The sequence below is a fragment of the Myodes glareolus genome, chromosome 17 (genome assembly GCF_982192425.1).
Source record: "Myodes glareolus chromosome 17, mMyoGla1.1, whole genome shotgun sequence".
NCBI classification, from domain to species: Eukaryota; Metazoa; Chordata; class Mammalia; order Rodentia; family Cricetidae; genus Myodes; species Myodes glareolus.
Genome location: NC_142042.1, coordinates 50,374,484 through 50,393,342, shown reverse-complemented (window position 1 = coordinate 50,393,342; position 18,859 = coordinate 50,374,484). Strand labels below are relative to the sequence as shown.

At 46.9% G+C, this 18,859-nt stretch overlaps 1 protein-coding gene across 2 annotated transcripts; it reads left to right on the top strand.

The window, feature by feature from the left end:
* The first annotated feature begins 43 nt into the window (after positions 1-43).
* Dennd2d (DENN domain containing 2D) lies at positions 44-18,296 on the top strand. Of its 2 annotated transcripts, none has more exons than XM_087897670.1 (12): positions 44-209; positions 4,491-4,666; positions 5,457-5,569; positions 6,164-6,233; positions 7,850-7,927; positions 8,790-8,930; positions 10,166-10,314; positions 12,573-12,750; positions 16,026-16,067; positions 16,455-16,539; positions 16,963-17,202; positions 17,806-18,296. In XM_087897670.1, exons 1-12 carry the CDS (start codon positions 152-154, stop codon positions 17,880-17,882), a joined length of 1,407 nt encoding a protein of 468 aa, XP_087753796.1. In that variant the 5' UTR covers positions 44-151; the 3' UTR covers positions 17,883-18,296. The 2 variants fall into 2 exon arrangements, with proteins under 2 accessions (XP_087753796.1, XP_087753795.1); XM_087897669.1 differs by lacking the exon at positions 44-209 and adding an exon at positions 3,693-3,922.
* Positions 18,297-18,859: the final 563 nt, after the last annotated feature.

Below are 18,859 nucleotides of genomic sequence, written 5' to 3'. Positions count from 1 at the left end.
GAGCCCGGAAGGTGCGCTGCCCCGCCCCAGTCCCCCCCTCCCCGCGCCTCCCGCGTGAAAGTGAAAGTTCCAGGGGGCCCCAGCACAGGTCAAGGATTGGGGGGCGGGGCCGGTGCGGACGTGGGAGCCGGCGCCGGGCACTGGAGGGGCCATGGATGGGCTCGGCCGCCGCCTCCGAGCCAGCCTGAGACTGAAGCGCGGCCGCGGGGGTTAGTGCGGGTCACGGCGCGCGGGGAAGAGGGCGTGGGGACCTGGGCTGCAGGACTGTACACTCAGTACGGCACCGAGGGACAAGATCGAGGAGCAATTTGGGCGGGATCTGGGAGGGCTAGGCAGGAGGCAGGTGAACTCAAGAGAGCAGGTAGAGATCAGCGAGTGGACAGACCTGTTGGGTTGAGGGGGAGCGGGTGACTAGGAACCGGCAAGGGTTGTGGGGCTCTGGGTTGTGGGCCACGTGTCCTTCCATCCAGGAAGCTTGTAGTGCAGCCACTTTATGCTAGAGTTTGGGCTGCCAAGCCCTCCGGGAGCCGCTTAGCTTCCCTTCTTAGTTAGCTGCCTAGGACTGGATTGGCGTTTGTTCAGTTCCTGGGAGCCAGCTTGTCCTTGCTGATAACCGCACCACAAAACTGGCTCCCCAAGACCTTAAGACTGGCCAAGGCGCGGGGTTTGGGGGAGGTGGAGGAAGGTAAAGACTAGGTACTATCAACCCAGCTGTTTTCTCAACCCTGACCTTGAGTTCTGACCAGTGAGATAGGAAGCGTTTCCCTGTTCAGAGTGGATGGAAGGAATGAAATGACAAGATCTTGTCAGTTTCCTTTCTTCGTATCTGGTGCCCTGGGGTTTGGAAGAAGGGCAATTAGGATTCATTAATGTGTCCATTCATCCAGCAAACATCTGTTGTTTATGACTGGCCAGTGCTATTGTTGAACTGCCACCCCTGAGTTGGTTCAGAGCCTGTGGTTCTGAAAAGAGGCCAAAAAGATTTGTAGGGGTCATCCCAAGAGTTCACCCCTTCCAGTATTTGCAAGTGAAGTGGTCGGTGGACCTCTCTCGTAACAGGCCCGGCACTTGAGGTCAGTACTTCCTTCTCGGATCTGCAGTGACTTGTGACTGATCTGCTCTTTGTCCTTTCTCACTTCTCCCACCCTCACTTCTGCTCCAGCTGTGGTTGTTTTGGCACGTGCCTCTTTCCTCTCATGCAAGGGAGGGGTCTGCAGCTGCTGGAGCAGTAGAATGTGGGGAGGAGATGTGACCTTTTTTTTTTTTTAAATTTTTCTGCAGAGTTCTGGCTTGGTTTTCTTGGGCTTCCTAGACCCGGGTAATCTTCTGCCACCCGACCCTTACAGCATAAAGGTAGCAGTGGTACGGGGTGAGGGTGGGGGGCTTGTGGTTGAAGAACAGGAAGACGGGCCCATCTATATGTGCCTGTTCACAAGTTTAGCACCTGTCAGATCATATGGGTGTGACTTTTTCAACTTTCTTGCTATCCTTCTACTTCCTGGGGGATTTCCCCTCCTGGCTCAAGCAGTTGTTTCTCAGAGGGCTGTCGGTGGGCGCGTGCGTGAGTGCGTGTGTAAAACACTAGTAGGGAAGACTGCTGTGGTGGTTCTGGGTTGCTAGCAGCTAGCAGCTCACCAAAGAACAAACAACAGCTATTCAGATCAAGGTTCCCCAAAGTCCCCTTGCCTTCAGGTGGTTGTGGGCGGGGCTTTCTGGTGGAGGAACTAGTGTAACCAGACTCTTGACTTCCTTAGAGGGTGGCTCCTCTCTCAGTTAAAAATGAGGATAAGAATTCATTCCCAGGCATGAGGGATTAAGTGAGATGCGATATAGTATGCACGAGTTTGATGCAAATTAGTTCTTCTCATGCTTTTCTGTGACAACCGTTTCCGAAAGAGGGAGGAGAAAACACTCTTTTATTGGCCCTCTTGAGCCTCAGCCCAAAAAGTCTAGTTACTTTTCTTTGGTCTAGGATTTCTGCCTTTGCTGTTCCCTGCTTTCTCCTGATAAAGCAGGAGGAAACGGCATGAAAATGCTGCCCCAAGGACTTAGGAAAAGACCTATTTCCTGAGGTTCTGGGATGACCGGGAAGATGATTCTGGCTGTCCACACCATTTGCTTACTGCTCCCCTTCCAACACACACACACACACACACATACACACACACATATATATACACACACACATACACACGCACACACACACACACACACACACACACACACACACATACACACCCCATGTGAGGCTGGCTGTGTAATACACCAGAAGGCCTGAGCTTGGATTTGAAACCCTTGTAATTCTCATCTTCTACAGATCCTGTTCATTTTAAATCACCCAAGTGACTTGATTCCTCAGTTTTCCCTTCTGTTTCAGGTGGGTGCTTGTTCCTTAAGACACCCTATAAAGATTATGTAACATGTCTATACAGCGTACAAGAAAGATACGTGACTGCCTGGGGTGTCCTGGTTCATCCCTCACACTGTTCCAGCTCTAATCCTATTTACAATGTTTGGGGCTTCTCCAACAAGTCAACTTTGAACCTCCGAGTCCCCACTTTTCCTGGTGCCATGAAAGTCAAGTTCTAGAGCTCTTAGAAGCAGAGGGACAGTCTTCTGACCATAACAACACACCCCCTCCCAGAGGATTGCTAATTCTTTGCAGGAGTGGCAGACACAGGCACCAGATCACTTTGCTTCCTCCCTCCCCATTAAGCAACTTCCTGGCAAGGGCTCTTTCCTCTTATCCCATGCATTTCCTTATTCAGGACTTTCTGTGAGAAACCTGGGTTATCAATAGCTACTTTCCCCCTTCCTCAACCTTTAGACACAACACTGGGTCTGCAGTTTAGAATGTTGACCTGGCCCAACCAGGGGAAAGACTAAGCAGGAGTCCAGGAGGAGTGAGGATGCACTATATCCGCATTGTTGCTGATGAAACCAGTCCCTTTCTCTAGGCTAGGGACAATTTCCTGAGTCAGTGCTTCCGTGAGAAAGAAGGAATCTGCTGGAGTCTTGGAATAGTCCCAATGAAAAAGTTCCCTGCCTTAGACTAAAACATGTTACGGGGAGTAAGGACCTTACCTTTGTAGTTATTCCGTCAATATCAGGAACTCTCAGAGGTGGGCTTTTTTCTTTACTTCGCTGTCAGGAGCGAACCCATGGGGTCTGTTGAGAGACTCACTCTCTTGCTAGAAGTTACTTAGAGAATTGGACAAGACTACTTATCTGATCAGGGTAAGGCGGTGGCATCTTGGTTGCAGGAAGTGTTCAGTCCTGTGTTCTTGGTTGAGATCCTGAAGGCCTCTTTCAGAATTCGTCAGTTGGCCTGGTGGGACTTTGCAGTTTCTGATGAGCAACTTGAGAAAGCAACTTGAGAGAACGACCAAAGATACGGGATGTAAAGTACCCATGCTGAGATCCCAGAGGGGCTGGAGCCCATGGTCTGGTTTTTCCAAGCATCTCTCACTGCCTAAGGTCGTAAATACTCACCACATGGTCGGCGGCACCGGAATTCAAAGCTCTTAGTCCAGAAGCAGCCGTGCCTTGAGATGTTTGCTCATGACCTTTTCTCTTACCACACCCTGGGGCTCCTGGGAGGAGCCAAGAGCTGAGCTGTAGTGCCAGGATGCTGCCTCTGTCAGTGCCCATGTTAAGCTGCATCGTGGGTCCTTTCACATCCTTCTTGCTCAACTACGGAGTACACAGGATGGAAACTGCTCTCTGCCTTTGGGAGACAGCGCATGGTTCAGCTTAGTTAAGCTGTAATTGGAGATCTAAGCAGAAGGCTCTTTCTCAGGCTCCCTGTGGCCAGCCTGCAGGAGAAAGAACTTTCATGCCCCAAAGCCCAGAGCGATGGAAGGACAAGGGGTAGGCCGAACCCTCAGGCTGCTCCGAAATCGCTTGCCACGACTTCGAGCAGGTCAGAACTGGATTGCCTACTTCCTTTTTGGGGTGATCCTCTTATGGGCTGTTTCCTCCTGGAGTGCTCCTCCTTCTTTTTCCTTTGCATGCCAAAATCCACATGGCCCCCATGTGATCGGACCGAGAGGATTACCTTATCAGTTTGCAGAGCTGGTCATGTCTCCTGTGCAGCTCTTGGAATGGCCATAAGAAAATGCCCTCGGGGCTCATCTGATTATTTAGAACAAATTTCCTCAGGGTGCTTGAAATACTACCAGAGCTGCTATGGTAGGCAGAAGTACAGCTTCAGTCATCAGGCCCCCAAGCACCTACACAACATGGCTCCTCAGTTTCTACCGCACTGTTTTCTTTCCTCCCTGTGTCACTCCACAGTTTCAGGTTTTCCAGGACAGGTGTGGAAACTGCCCACTTGGCTCTGGTCCCACCCAGTGACTCGTGGTGCCTGGTCAGGCTTGGGTATCAGCACTGGCAACGTGGCCTTGAGGCCTGCAGCTTGCCCAGGTTCTCACACAGCCTACAGAATGGAGGAATGGAATACTCAGGGGACGCTTGCATTTCCGTTTTAGGACCGTCTCAGAACAATACTGGGGAAGCTGCCATAGAACCAGAAAGGACCCAGGAACTTTCCCTGTCTAACTTTGCTGGAGGCCAGCACTTCTTTGAATACCTTCTTGTTGTTTCTTTAAAGAAAAAGCGTTCAGGGGATGACTATGAACCCAGCATCACCTACCAGTTTCCCAAGGTAAGGACGGAGGAGAGGTGGGGCCTGAAGACAGAGGTGGGGAAACAGAAATGTGTCTAAAAGGTGGTGAAGTTCTGCTCCCTGCCACCCTGCCAGGTCTGGAGCTCTGAACTCACTGCTCTCATTTCCTTTGTCGCCCAACCCTAGTTTTCTGGTATCACCCGGAGAATCTAGGTCTGACTGCAGTGACAGACTGAGCAAACTTCTGGAGCAGGGAAATGAGCCTCGTGCTCTCACCCCTTTGGGAACCGCCTCGTTTTTCCAAATTCCACCTCAGTCACCTTTTCCTACAGAAAAGCTCGGCTTCAGCTGGAACGCCTAAGGAGGCGTGCCCTTCCTGCTGTGTGGTGGAGAATCAAGCAGACCCAAGACGCAAACACAGGCTAAGATCAGACTCCCAGAGTGTTAGAACCCCCCCTCCCCTTGTGTGGTGACGCACTGGGTGAGGTGTGGTGCAGCATTCTCTTCGACCCCTCTTGTTAGCACCTCAGCAACTGGAGAGGTTGTTAATTTTCTTTGACGTGGTATCTCTCAGATGTCACCTTCTCAGGGTTCAGATGACCTGTCTAACCTCCTTTTTGAGTATGTAAAAATCCTCAGGATAGTGAATTCTAACCCCGGGTTATATTGATGTGGCCTAGAACAAATTCTCTCTTAGGGGTCATTCCAGCTAGAACTAGAATGCAGACTATGTCAAAGGCACCTTTGTACTCCATACTAACAGGAAAGAAGGCTAATAGCCTTCTGACCCCTGCCTCTCTGTCTACATTTCCTTGCTTTTTCCTCACAGAGGGAGAACCTGCTCCGGGGTCAACAGGAGGAGGAAGAACGGCTGCTCAAAGCCATTCCTTTATTCTGCTTCCCTGATGGGAATGAGTGGGCACCACTCACAGACTACCCCAGGTAACCCCTCAGCCTGGGGGCAAGGGCATCAGCTATGGATGGGAGGTCAAAGGTGTGGCCCATGTGCTCCCCTCAGTGGGAGTATGCTGAGTTTTTACCACGGAAATTTTTGCCTAGGGTCCTTTAGGGCAAAGATCTTAGCTGTGACTTGACCTTTATCCAAAGATGCTTGAGAGCCTCTAACTTGTCCTAGAAGAAAGTCACTCTTTTTTTTTTTTTTGACTCTACCACTGGCAGAAGGTAGACAAAAAAGAAAGTCTTTGGATCTAAGAAAACAATATCAAGAAGCTTCGTACATCATGAACACTGGAAGCTGGCCATGACTTCAAATTTTATATAAGAAATACCTTCTCTGAGTCTTGCTTACTTTAAGTGGCAATACTAATTGAACCTCCTTCAGAAAGGTTATTTTGAGTCTCAAATGAGGTGATGCATTTGGGCTCGGCACCACTGAGTGCTTAATAAGTGACTGTGGTGATTACCCTCGTGATTAGTCAGCCACGCCCCTTGGTCCTCCTCGTCACTGATGCTGACTTCAACCTTGTTTTGGAAATCTCATGAGCAAATGCACAACATTGGTTTGCTCTCTCATAGGGAGACCTTCTCATTTGTCCTGACCAACGTGGATGGAAGCAGGAAGATTGGCTACTGCAGGCGCCTCCTGGTCAGTGCTATTCAGAATCGCCCCTTTCCCTTGGCAGACTGTTCAGCTCCACAGCAGGGCTTGCCAAAGCCTCAGCTACAAAGGCTCAGGCTCAGTGGCAGTGGTGGTTCTAGGGAGAGTACATCTCTGTGCATGCTGCCATGTTAGTAACCCCACAAGAACAAGGACACACTGTCCCTCCGCTCCCCTGCCACTAGGCTACGGTCTATGCTCTCCTGGCTCAGTGAGACGCTCCCGCTGAACCCTCTTATAGTCTTTCCTGCTCAGGCTGGCTCGCCTTGTTCCCTGGAGCCTCCCTGACAGTCTGAGATTTGAACAAGGTTTAATTCTTGGCTTTCAGAGTGAGGATTCACTAGACATCTTTCCAGTGCTTTCCTCTCTAGACATTTCCTCATGGCTAAGACACACTAGTTTTTGTTCTCACTGACCTTCAGCCCATGTTAGCCATGAGTCAGTAGTGTTTACCTTTGGGTTTCTGGCCCCCAAAGGCTGCCACTCACACCTCCTTTCTCCTTTTCTTCCTTCTCTTCTCTTATTAGCATATACCCATTGTATATAAAAGAATAGATAACATGGTATTTTCTTATGTATAATCCATGTACTTGAATTATATGTATTTGCTACTCCCATCACACCAGTTCCCTTGCTCTTCTCAAATAATCACATTTATAATTTTATGATCTTCATCTTTTTTCTTTATTTTTATTTAAGTGTATGAGTGTTTGACTGGGTGCATATAAGTGTACTGTGTGCTTGCCTGCTGCTCATGGAGGACTGAAGAGGGAGCTAGGTCCTCTGGAGTTTACAAAGGATTATGAGCTGCTATGTAGCTGGGAACCAAGCCTAGGTTATCTCCAAGAGCCTTTGCTCTTAATCATTGATCCATCTCTTTGGCTCTCTCTCTCTCTCTCTCTCTCTCTCTCTCTCTCTCTCTCTCTCTCTCTCGTGTGTGTGTATATGTGTGTGTCTATGTGGGATGTGTGCATATGCACATGTCTGTGTGTGAGGTATGCGTAAATGTGTATGGGTGTCTTTTGAGGCCAGAAGATGAAGGGGACATCCCCTGAGCTGGAGTCAAAGGTGACTGTCAGGGCTGGGCATTGAATTTGGATCTTCTGGAAGAACACTGTGTGCTCTTAACCATTGAAACACATCTGTAGCTCCTCATGTCTTTATTTATGCCTTATTTTTCTACAATCCAGATCTTGCATATGAAATAGAAAACACGTATTTGTCTTTCTGTGCCTGGTTTCTTTTGCTTTAGAGAATAGTTGCCAGCTACATCCATTTTCGTCAAAAAGTCATAGTTTCATTTTTCTTATTATATGATTAATACCCCACGTTGTTTATATGACACATTATTGTTACCTTTTCCTTTATTGAGAGACACTTAGGCTGGTTGCATAATGTGGCTTTGTAAATAGCAATCATCATCTTTTGACTTTGGTGACTATTTTGACCCTTGGTCTGTTCCATGAACAGAATCTCTGCACAGGCTCTTCTCCATCTAGCCACTGACCCCCACCCACACACTCCACCTTTTGCCCCATCATTCTCATGTGGGGGAAACCCTTGCGGAAACTGTAGCCCTGAAGAAAATTCTTGTTCCTCCCCAGCCTGCCGGTCCTGGCCCTCGCCTTCCCAAAGTATACTGCATCATCAGTTGTATCGGCTGCTTTGGCCTGTTCTCCAAGGTAAGGTTAAGACAAGATTCCTTGGATCCTGTTAAGCAGGCCTGTTCGGCTTTCTGGCTCTGCTTGGCTGCTTGCCTTGCAACTTGAGCCCTTAGGAGAATGTCTTCCTGATAGCCCAGCCAATATCAAGAATATCAGGTAAAACTGAGAAGGAGGGACCCGGGCTTAACCCTATTCAAAGGAAATCTAGAAGACTGTTTCCCCTGCAGAGAGAACTGTTGTCCATTCTTCTGTCTTCCTGGTTGGTATGAGGCTCAGATGAGGTAAAACGTGAGAAAATCCTTCATAAAAAGGAGGGTACCACAAAAGTCTAAAGGCAAAAACACAGTGAGGATCTCGAGATTTACCCTGACTTTGATGAAGCTAGAAGAGAAATTGAGGACTTGTGTGGCTGGGGACAGAATTAAAGCAGAGTTGATTCTGTCCATGGACTGTCTTGGTGGCCAGAAGGACTCTGGATGTACGAGAGGAACTCAGTGGTATTCTGCTTGGGTGGATCTTACTTCTGTGAATCACACTGAAGGCTGGTGGCAGTTTCACCCTGATGACAGTTTCACCCTGATTCCAGAAGGAATGGGACAGTGAGGCCCAGAAAGCTAGGCTTCTAGACTGCAACTCCAGCCAGTGCTAACATGGAAGATGACTTGCTAGGCTTGTTACTTTCATGTCGGTGTTAGGAGAAGGACGTACTATGAAAGACAATCAAAAGAAATCTTGGGGACATAGGTTTTGTCCATGAGATGGAAGCCAGTTGGTGGAGGGGCCTAGAAAATACCAGAATATAAGCAGGAGAAGTGTGAGAGCCTCGGGACATTCAGTAGGACCCCTTTAAGCCTTGCTTCCTGTGGTCCTTTCCCTGTAGATTCTAGATGAAGTGGAGAAGAGGCATCAGATCTCCATGGCTGTCATCTACCCATTCATGCAAGGTCTCCGAGAGGCAGCCTTCCCCGCACCCGGAAAGACTGTCACCCTTAAGAGTTTCATCCCCGACTCAGGCACAGAGGTAGGCTAACAAGTGCGCAACTGACTGGGGAGGGTGGACGTCTGTGGGACTGCCCAATGCTCTTACTTCATTCACCAGGCTAATGTACAGGGAAGCTGAGCCTGGCCTTATAATTTTTGGCAGAGCTAAAATGTCACCCAAATGTGCTGCACCTTCTAACCTGATGCCCACCAGCAGTTACTTAGCCTACTGAGTTTTGTCTGTGATCATGTATGGGGCTTAGTTTGTCCCTAGTCTCCAAACTCCCAGTCGCTCTTACACCTTACCCCTGTTCTCTCTGTGTGTGCATCCTGTATCTCTACCCTACAGTCTCCATCTGTTTTACTTCTTATCACTCATCCCCACCCCTACGTCCACACCCATGTCATGAGGCACAGTTGTTCCGAGTCACTAAAGAACTAGAGGCCCAAGTGGAATTCCAGTCAGGATCTCGGGGACTATGGAAATTCCATGTGCACCTCTGAACCTGGTCATTTCCACAGAAGAATTGGGGAGTCACTAGGAATTTTCAGTTACCAGAAGAATAAGTATTGAAGGGGAAACAAGTCCTGATGTACTTTGTGCCGAAATATGCATTTTCCGGGTGCTGAGTAAAAGGAATGTGGCTCCTGACCTCGTGGAGTTAAAAGTCTCATGGAGAAGGCACATCCGTCAATGTGTAAATGAGTAAATGGTGTACACACAACAGAGAACGTGAGAACCAAGAGAACCAGAGGAAGATTAGGCAATCACACTGAAAGAAAAAGCAGTGTGTAGCATGAGAAAAAGGTGAGGAGATCTTAAGATGACCAAGGTGGGCATCTGGGGCTCAAGGATAAGAATGAAGTGAGGAGATCAGTATATGGGAGGCCTGACCCATGCCAGGCTTAGGCAGGAGAGGAGCTCTGCTCCAGAACATGTAGCTGATGAGGCATGTGGAGATGGGGATGTATCCCAGGCTGGACCTCATGGGTCATGCACACGGTGAGGCATATGGAGATGGGCATGTGTCCCAGGCTGGGCCTCATGGTCTATGCACATGGTAAGGCTATCTATGCACATGGTCTATGCACATGTATCCCAGGCTGGACCCCATGGACCATATTGAAGATTCCACCTAGCTATCCCCAGGGCAGAAGGAAGCCACTGGTGGGTGGGCCAGACTCAGATCTGTCCTGTGGGGATAATGGGATAGGCCTGGATTAGGTCTGTGGTTTTGTATTGCTGAAGCCTCTCTCTCTCTGGTTGTCCCACAGTTCATCTCACTGACACGGCCCCTGGACTCCCACCTAGAGCACGTGGACTTTAGTGCTCTGTTGCACTGTCTGCATTTTGAGCAGATTATTCAGATCTTTGCCTCTGCAGTACTGGAAAGAAAAATCATCTTCCTGGCGGAAGGTCTCAGGTAAGCTCAACCACTGGCTAGCCATATTAATCTGCACCCCTGATTCAAGAAACTTTACTGGGGCTTCTTAAAGGCAGTCTGATTGTAGAGCGCATGTGTGCACCTTCCAGCTTTGAGTTCCCGGATCTGCATTTTAGGCCTAGAGAAACAGGTAGTGCAACTTGTCTGGCCATTTCCTAACTTGATTGCTGCCTGACTATAATCTAAGAAGGACATGGAGTGTTCCTGGTACAGTAAAGGTGGGGCCAGCTAGGGTGAATGCAAGACATGATTCTGCATTTATGCAAGGCCAGGCTGAAGGAGGGAAGTGGGTGGAGAAGAGGACAGGAAGCTGTATAATGGCATGGAGGATGACCTCATCTACACATTTATGAACTCACTGAACAAATATTTATTGCATGTCAGCTGTTTGCCAGATGCCAAGCATTGGGGAGATAGCAAGAAGACTCCGTGTTTGCTCTGAAGGAGATGAAGGGTTATGTATTGGCTTTAAGCATAGGTATTGAAACCAGCAGAATGACTTTCAAATCTTGTTCTTCCACTTTTGGCTATAGTTCTGCTTAGGTCAGCTTCTTACTTCTTGAAGTCAAGATCTGCTTATCTGTAGGATGAAATTGGATTTGCTTTATATGGTTGTGATGAGGATGAAAGGTGATGATGCACAGTGGTAGACACCCAGGACACCGGCAGATGCAGATTGGTGAGGACGACCTGCTACTCGCAGTCAGTTCACAGTTGAGTATAAACCTGTCTGTAGAAGCAGGAAGCTACCATGTGCTGGCTACCACCTTTGAGAGAATTCAGTCTGAAAAGGATGTGGGAACACCTGGGCCAGGCGGAGGGAAACAACTGGTAAAAAGAGTAGGGATTGACTATGTAGACCTAGGTGTCTTGGAACTCACAGAGATCTGCCTGCCTCTACCTACTGAGTGCTGGGATTCAAGGTGTGTGTCATCCCAGCAAGAAGCAATAATTTTGATCTGAACCATGGTACTATCCTTTGGGGAAGAAGGAAAGGAAGTTGAGGACACTAGAGAGGATCAAGGGATGTCATGAGTTCAAGAAAAAAGGAAGCTTGGCAGGTATTGGGGAGTCTGTGTGTTGAAAATAGTAACGTCAACAATAGCCAAAAGGGAAAATATCATAGGTTAATTCTTGCAGAAAGGGTCATGATTTTTGTTTCAGAGGAGGCTCTGCTGCTCCAGTCCAGTGTGGAAGAAGAGGTTTCTGTGGCAGCTGGGGCTCAGGCTCCAACTAAGTTCTTTCTCTATTGATCAGTGTTTGGGGTGTGAAGGCTGCGCATTTACCTCTCAAGAATGAACTTTCTCCAGGAAATATTAACACTTCCTACTTTCTTTCCACATGAAATTTTCAGTAACTGGAGGCTGGTGCAGGGAGGGGACTTCCAGCTCACCAAGTTCTTAAGCTAGGCACTCAGAGACTTGGTCTTTCAAACTCAGGAAGTGCTAGCTTGATACCAAGGTTTCCGCATCTGTGTTTTTATTGGCATTAGATGTGGGACGATTAGGCTGGAGAAATGAAAAGTCATGAGAGCTAGTGGAGAATAGGGAAGCCAGAGATGGGCTGTGTATCGTGGGGGGCAAGGAAGGAGGTCGAGTTGTGACTTGGATAGTCATGCCATTAGGAATCCGTGTAGTAAAGTCTCCAAGAGTCACCTCTGTGGGACTTTCCGGAATTTCTGAGTAGTGGTTCCTGGAACCCAGGAATTTCCCAAACTAACTCAGGCACCAACCTGATAGCTTTCGGTAACCTCAGACAGCTACAGGGAGCCTGAGGGGGGGTACATGGTTGTGGATGATACTTCTGCCTCATCAGCAAAGCCTGGAGTCAGTTGGTTTGTTTCTTTACTATGCTGTGAGTTCTTCAAAGAAGGGCAAGTGTCATTCTTTTAGTTATCCCTGTCCATTGCAGAGTAGAGGCTCACTCATATCCTGCTTAAATAAAGACATGTCTTCTGAGCCACTCTTATTTTTAGCCAGTAATGACTTGGAAGAACCAGCCGGGAATAGAGATTAAAGGGGGCCCCGCCCTGGTAGTAGGGCCTCGCCTCTCCTGATTTCTACCCTTCTTCTCTTAGCAACAAGTAGCTACAAGCTCTATGATCAGCATGGCTTCCAGACTTGAATTGTTTTACCAAGCAAAGAAATATTGCCAGTAGCTTCTGTAGGTGTGGGGCTCTGAGCCAGTGTATAGGAACTGAGAAGCCTCGCTGACCCATTCTTTCTTCTGTGTTCCAGTACCCTGTCTCAGTGTATTCATGCTGCAGCTGCTCTACTCTACCCCTTTAGCTGGGCACACACATACATCCCTGTGGTCCCTGAGAGCCTTCTGGCCACTGTCTGCTGCCCCACCCCCTTCATGGTTGGGGTACAGATGCGCTTCCAACAGGAGGTTATGGACAGTCCCATGGAAGAGGTAAGCTGCATCCAAGGGAGTGCATGGTTTATAGCCTGGCAGGCTTTGATTTGTATCCTAAGTCTGCTGCCAATGGCTGTGTGATTTGGGACATATTACTTAATCTCTTTTAAACATGAATTTATCAGAAATATGGGGATGGCTGCCTTCAGTTGCTAGAAACTAAGGAAAATGACATGGCTATGCTATTAGCCTGGCACCTAATATACAGCCCATATCCAGTGAATGTTGGTTCTCTTCTTTTGAGTGACTCCTTTTTGGACTTAGGAAGCAAGATGTTCCTTATTCTGAGCTCATGAGACTATCCTATTAGCTCATTCTCCATATTGAGCAGTCATGTGAGTGATCTCTCAGTTAAATGAATGATCACAGCTGGCTTGTGCAAAACACACCCCACTGGAATTCAAATTCCTTGGAAACAAGCCCTTTTGTAAACTGTTAAGTCTTGAAAATGAAGAGATTTGCAACAAGTACCATCTTTATGAGTAGCACAGAGCTCAGTTGGGTAATGATATGGATTCAAATCCGCTTTGAGTTTGTTGCAGTTTGTTTCTTGGTAATAACCCTGACACAGAAGAGCGTTCAACTGTGTAAGTGGACAAAAGTAAGATAATCACATACATCTACCCCCAAAGGCGGACAAACAACTCGAAACATGTGCTTTGATCTGAGGACTATAGTATCATCACTATAGCTGGATACAGGACTGCTTAGGAAGGTCAGCCCCAATTAACCATTAACTCACTGTGCAGAGGCAGAGTTACCTTTCGAGGCATCTTGATGCAAGCACTAAAGAGGCCCCGAGGTAGTCCTAGCGGGAGGATTTCCCCTTTGCATAAGAGGTTGGTGAATCCAGCAAGTCTACTGCATAGATGGGGCAGCAGTGGAACTCAAAGAAAGGCCAAAGCCCTTCTTTACAAGGTACTCGTGGGACGGAGAGAAGTAGGCTGTTGCCTTTTGTTTTTCCAGCTCTTGTGCCGAGTACACATGCCCTGTGAACGACCCTTAGCCTTATGAGTAACTGGAGCAGGGTATCAGCCCCACTTTAGCAATAAAAACTAAAATGTCTCAACCCCAGAAGTTACGTAACTTCCCTCCTCTGAAACCGAGGCTCCTCCCGACAGTCAGGCAGGAAGACAAATGAAGGCCAGTAGAGCTCTGGATCTTGCTAGTCAAGAGCTTTTGCTTATTTTATCCCTTTGCATCTGCTCTGAAAAAAATGGGCAAGAAGGATAAGGGAGGAAGTCATATGGCGTGCATGCACAGTGCTCTTTGGGCACAGTGCAAGTTTCTCTGATTCTCCACATTAGCTCTCTGAAACGAATTACCCCATGGACAATATAAAATACTGAAACGACTTCTGGGAACAACCTCAAAAAAGATATTCACACGTACCCTTCTCTCCATTCCCAGATGAACAGCTTTCCTTGTATGAAGACATTCAAACTTTATTTATACATGTTGTTTCAGGCCTGGACTAGTTCAGGGTTTCTCCTCTGATGATGGATAATTACAGTGCAGGCTGTGCTTTGGCAAATTTTCCAGTTTCTCTTTCCTTTTATTTGAAAGTAGGGCACACATAGGGCTCCTTCATTCTATTGTCAAGACCCAGGTAGAAAACTGAACATAGGGCCCCAAAATAGCCCTTAAATGCTAGCACAGGATCTGGAGAACTATTGTTCATTGGTGATCAAATCCCTGTCTAATGGTAGTAGTTTGATACTGTCATAATTGCTGTTTTTGAACATTAGTTTTAAAACTAGTACAGGTTAGTTGTGCTAATTCTTGCCAGTAGGAAGTGAAAGTAGGAAGAAGAGAGTTCAGGACCACCCTAGACTACAGAAGATCTTATCTCAAAGCAAAGCCAAGGATAATGTCAGAGTCCATGAGTTTATGTGATCATTTAAAATATTTTAATTTGAATATTAGAAGTGGTTTAATTACCTAACAATACTTTAAGGAATCAGCAACATGATTGTTTCGTGTTGTGCTCTAAATTGTAGGGTTTTCAGGTTGTCATGATGGTCCAGGAACTTGGTTCTGTGCTCGTCTCATATGTAGCCAATACATGCATTGGCCCCTTTGCTTATTTTCCTTTTTTCTTCCTGTTGACCCTGAGCTCATGTTCTTCCCTTGCTGAGTTTCCTGCTGGAAGCCTCAAGGCTGTTATTGAGCTTTTAATTAACTGAATCCAGGCCAACAGTATGCTAAACATGTGCTCTACCACTGACCTCCACTTCCAGCCAACTCTAGGCAATTATACCTAAGAGTGCAAATGAGAAAAGATCAAAACATGGCTGCCTCTGTCCAGTCCTCTGTTGAAGGCACCAGAGGAAAAGATGCTGATGGAGGGCTGGAGGGAAGAGGAATGTGATCTCAAAGACCGCAATTTAGGTCTCAGCACCATGACCTCTGGGAACTGTAGGTGAGAAGGCACACTGAACAAACTGCTGACATGACTGCTCCATAATATGGTTAATGCTTTTACTGCAGATATGAGAGAACTGCAAGAGGCATCTGGAAGACTCCAGAGCAGAGACAGAAAGAAGCAGACTGAACAGTGTCAGCACATAGGACGTAGGCAGGGCTAGGGAGCAGGAGAGAATAGTGGAGGGAGGGAGATGGCAAGAGATGGAGAGTAGAGCATAGTGAGAGACAGACACAGGAGAGAAGAGGGGAGGGGAGAGAGAGAGAGAGAGAGAGAGAGAGAGAGAGAGAGAGAGCGAGCGAGCAGATAATATCTGGATTATAGATGAGTAGCTAGAGGAGTTATTTCTCAGAGGTAAAGGAAATGACTCCTTTTGGGAGGTGGGAATGAGTTTCACTATTTCCTAAAGAATGTTGGCTTATATCTAACCACCAGAAATCCTCTTATAGTCCAGGTTGAAATTGTGTCTGGATATTTAACTGCCTGTTGGAGTTTGGAGCTCCTTTGATTCTGACACAAACTTATTTAGGTTTATCACATCTACAAAATAAGGTAGCACCTGCTTCACAGAACTACTGCTAGAATTAAATAAAATATGCAAATATGCAAAGTGTGTGTGTGCGCCATGCACATGCTCTACATTAAGTAAGCAGTTCCTATAACACACTGTTTCCTACCTGAGGAATTAGATTTCTAGACACACACAAAGGAATGAGAATGCCAGGCAGGAAATGAGAATTACAAATGTTGACGTTGCTGCTACTTGGGCTTCAGGTATAATTATGGGAAGAAAGGGAGTTGATAGTTGAGGTTTGTGAAGAGATACAGCATTCTGTGTTTATTTCAGGTCCTGTTGGTGAATCTTTGTGAAGGAACCTTCTTATTGTCGGTAAGTGTTTGTGTTGATGGCACCTGCAGGCAGACTTGCCACCAAAATCTTTTGAATCTCATGATGTTCCACTGATCAAGAGACACTCTGAGAAAGAACTTGTGCTATGTCTTCCCCTTGTGAGGCCACAGGCAAGGACCCAGATACTTTACTGACTGAGGCAATATGCCCCAGTGTCGTTTGAACAAGCAATATACATTTGTGGGGATCCTTGCTCATGCTTGAATTCAAATGGAAGGCAAGGAAATGACTTCTGTTCCTCTCCATGGAGCAGTGGTTTGGGTTGGAGTAGGACAAGAACTGAAGACACTCCTCACATTCTCCTGGACCCCTTCCTGATCTCCTGGCCAGAATGTTTGACCTTGACCTAGTTCTGTTTCCTTCTAGGTTGGTGATGAAAAAGACATCCTACCACCAAAACTTCAGGATGACATCTTGGGCTCCCTCGGTCAGGGGATAGATGAGTTAAAGAGTACGTTCTCAGCTCTTCTTTTACTTTAGACTTTCCCAGGGAGCTTGAGGGAATTATTCCCAATTTGTCTACTAAAATAAACCCATTTGCTAGCTTGTGTCAGGAGACTAGATCCTGAATATGAAACTTTGTTTCTTTTCATAGGGAATGGTAGAGTATCTATCTATACCTGGTTCCTGGATTCATTTCTTTTTCGTCTTGTGAGACATGGTCTCAAATTTAGGGCAATCCTCCTGTCCCAGACTTCTGAAAGTTGGTATTGTAGTTGTGAGCCATTCATGTCTCAAGCTTCCTTTTCAATCAGTTATTTACTCAGTTGCCTCCCCTGGAAACTTTTGGCCAGCAATGGAAACCATAGTTAGAGGTGAATTTGGGTACTTTAAACTTCTATTGCTCTATAATGGGCCTTTCTGTCTCCTGCAGCTTCAGAACAAATCAATGAGCATGTTTCAGGCCCTTTTGTGCAGTTCTTTGTCAAGACTGTGGGCCACTATGCGTCCTATGTCAAACGGGAGGCCAGTGGGCAAGGCCACTTCCAAGAACGATCCTTCTGTAAGGCCATCACCTCCAAGACCAAGCGCCGATTTGTCAAGAAGTTTGTGAAGACACAGCTTTTTTCCCTGTTCATCCAGGAAGCAGAGAAGAGCAGGAACCCACCTGCAGGTATACACAGCTACACCAACTTCTCTAGAAGTGTCTCCCTTAAGAAGAGTCTCTTTATTAGTACACACCTTTAATTCCAGCAGTCGTGAGACAGAAATAGGTGGATTTCTGTTGAGTTAAGGCGAGTGCCAAGAAAGCTCCAAACCTATAGAGAAACCCTGTCTTGGAAAACCAACCGACCGACCGACCAATCAACCAACCAACCAACCAGAGGCGTCCCTTCAGTGGCAGGCAGAGCAGTGGGGCTCAATGGAAGTAACCAGAGAAACAGCTTCAGGGGCTGGTAGTTTGTACAGAGATGTCTGTTCATCACTCAGCAGCCTGGGCCCTCTTTTGTTTTATACTGGAGCTAACTACTATTTGTGGATTCCCCTTTGGGTCAGACTAAATGTGAGGGCCTAGAGATTCTCGAAGCTTATGGGTAGGGGAGAATGTGAGGTCGTTCTGGTTTTTTGAGTCACAGTCTCATTATGTAGCCTCAGTTTTCCAATAGCTAGGATTGTAGACATGTAATTCCACAGATCAGACTTCAGGCTTGTTGAGAGTACTTACTTACTCTTTAGCTTATCAGTTTGCCTAACTAACACCTGTTTGAACTCACAGGCTATTTCCAAAAGAAAATACTTGAATACGAGGAACAGAAGAAGCAGAAAAAACCAAAAGAAAAGACTGTGAAGTAAAAGCTGTGGTGAGCAAGTGTCTAGAGCTACAGGCCAATTTGGACTTTGGCCCTTCTGGTGTGACAGATCAGTGAGGCTCTCCGCCCTGGAATCCATGGCCTCCTTCCAACTGGTAACCCAGTCTTGCTTCAAAGTGGTGTCTGAGTTTGGAATCCTTGGTGTCAGAACTTCTCAGAACCTTGGGAGCACTCATCCCCTCTGAACTCATCAAACTGTACTCAAAGCTGCACTTTTAGCAGAACGAACACAGCAGGAAACAGCAGTGGAGTTGCGGGTGTTTGACTAGAAGTTGCCACCAATGCCATCTCCTGGGAACCACTGTTATAAAATCCTCAGCAGAGAGCACTGTTGTGGCCCAACGACACATGTACAAAATTGTGGTGACATGAGGATGAGAATAAAGATAAAAACCTTGTTGTTTGTCCATCTAGGAGGCACCGCATAGGAGAACAAACCGAGCTAGACGTGGAGGAGGACCTGGTCACGCTAGGCTGTTTGGAATCACAAAAATCAGGGGTCAGCAGCTCTACTTCTAGTAAGAAGAGTAAGAAATCTTGATCAGAGTGGCCACAGCCACATAGTAGTCTCTGGTACTAGTCAGGTGTGCTTTCCAGTATCTTGGGCAGAAACTGGTAACAGGAAGAAGGCAGTTTTGGCCTCAGACTACTTAATGGAGAAATCTCAGTCAACAGAAGCCCTTTAAAGCTATTTCATGACTTTGATAACAAGGCCAGCCTGTCCATAACCCAGTTAGGGTTAGTCCTTTACCTTCAATCTTAGGCATCTCACCTCAAACACTTATTAAGGTTCTAGTTCCATTCTCCAGCTAAAGGTGAAAAGATCTCTGTATTGGCATTTCCCCTCTTTACAATCCAAAGTGTTTACAAGTTATCTGGGCCCTTCTTTTTCTATACCTCCACTCAAGTTTCTGTTTAAACCGACAAGAGAAACATCTTGTCTTCTAGAATTCTTTGAAA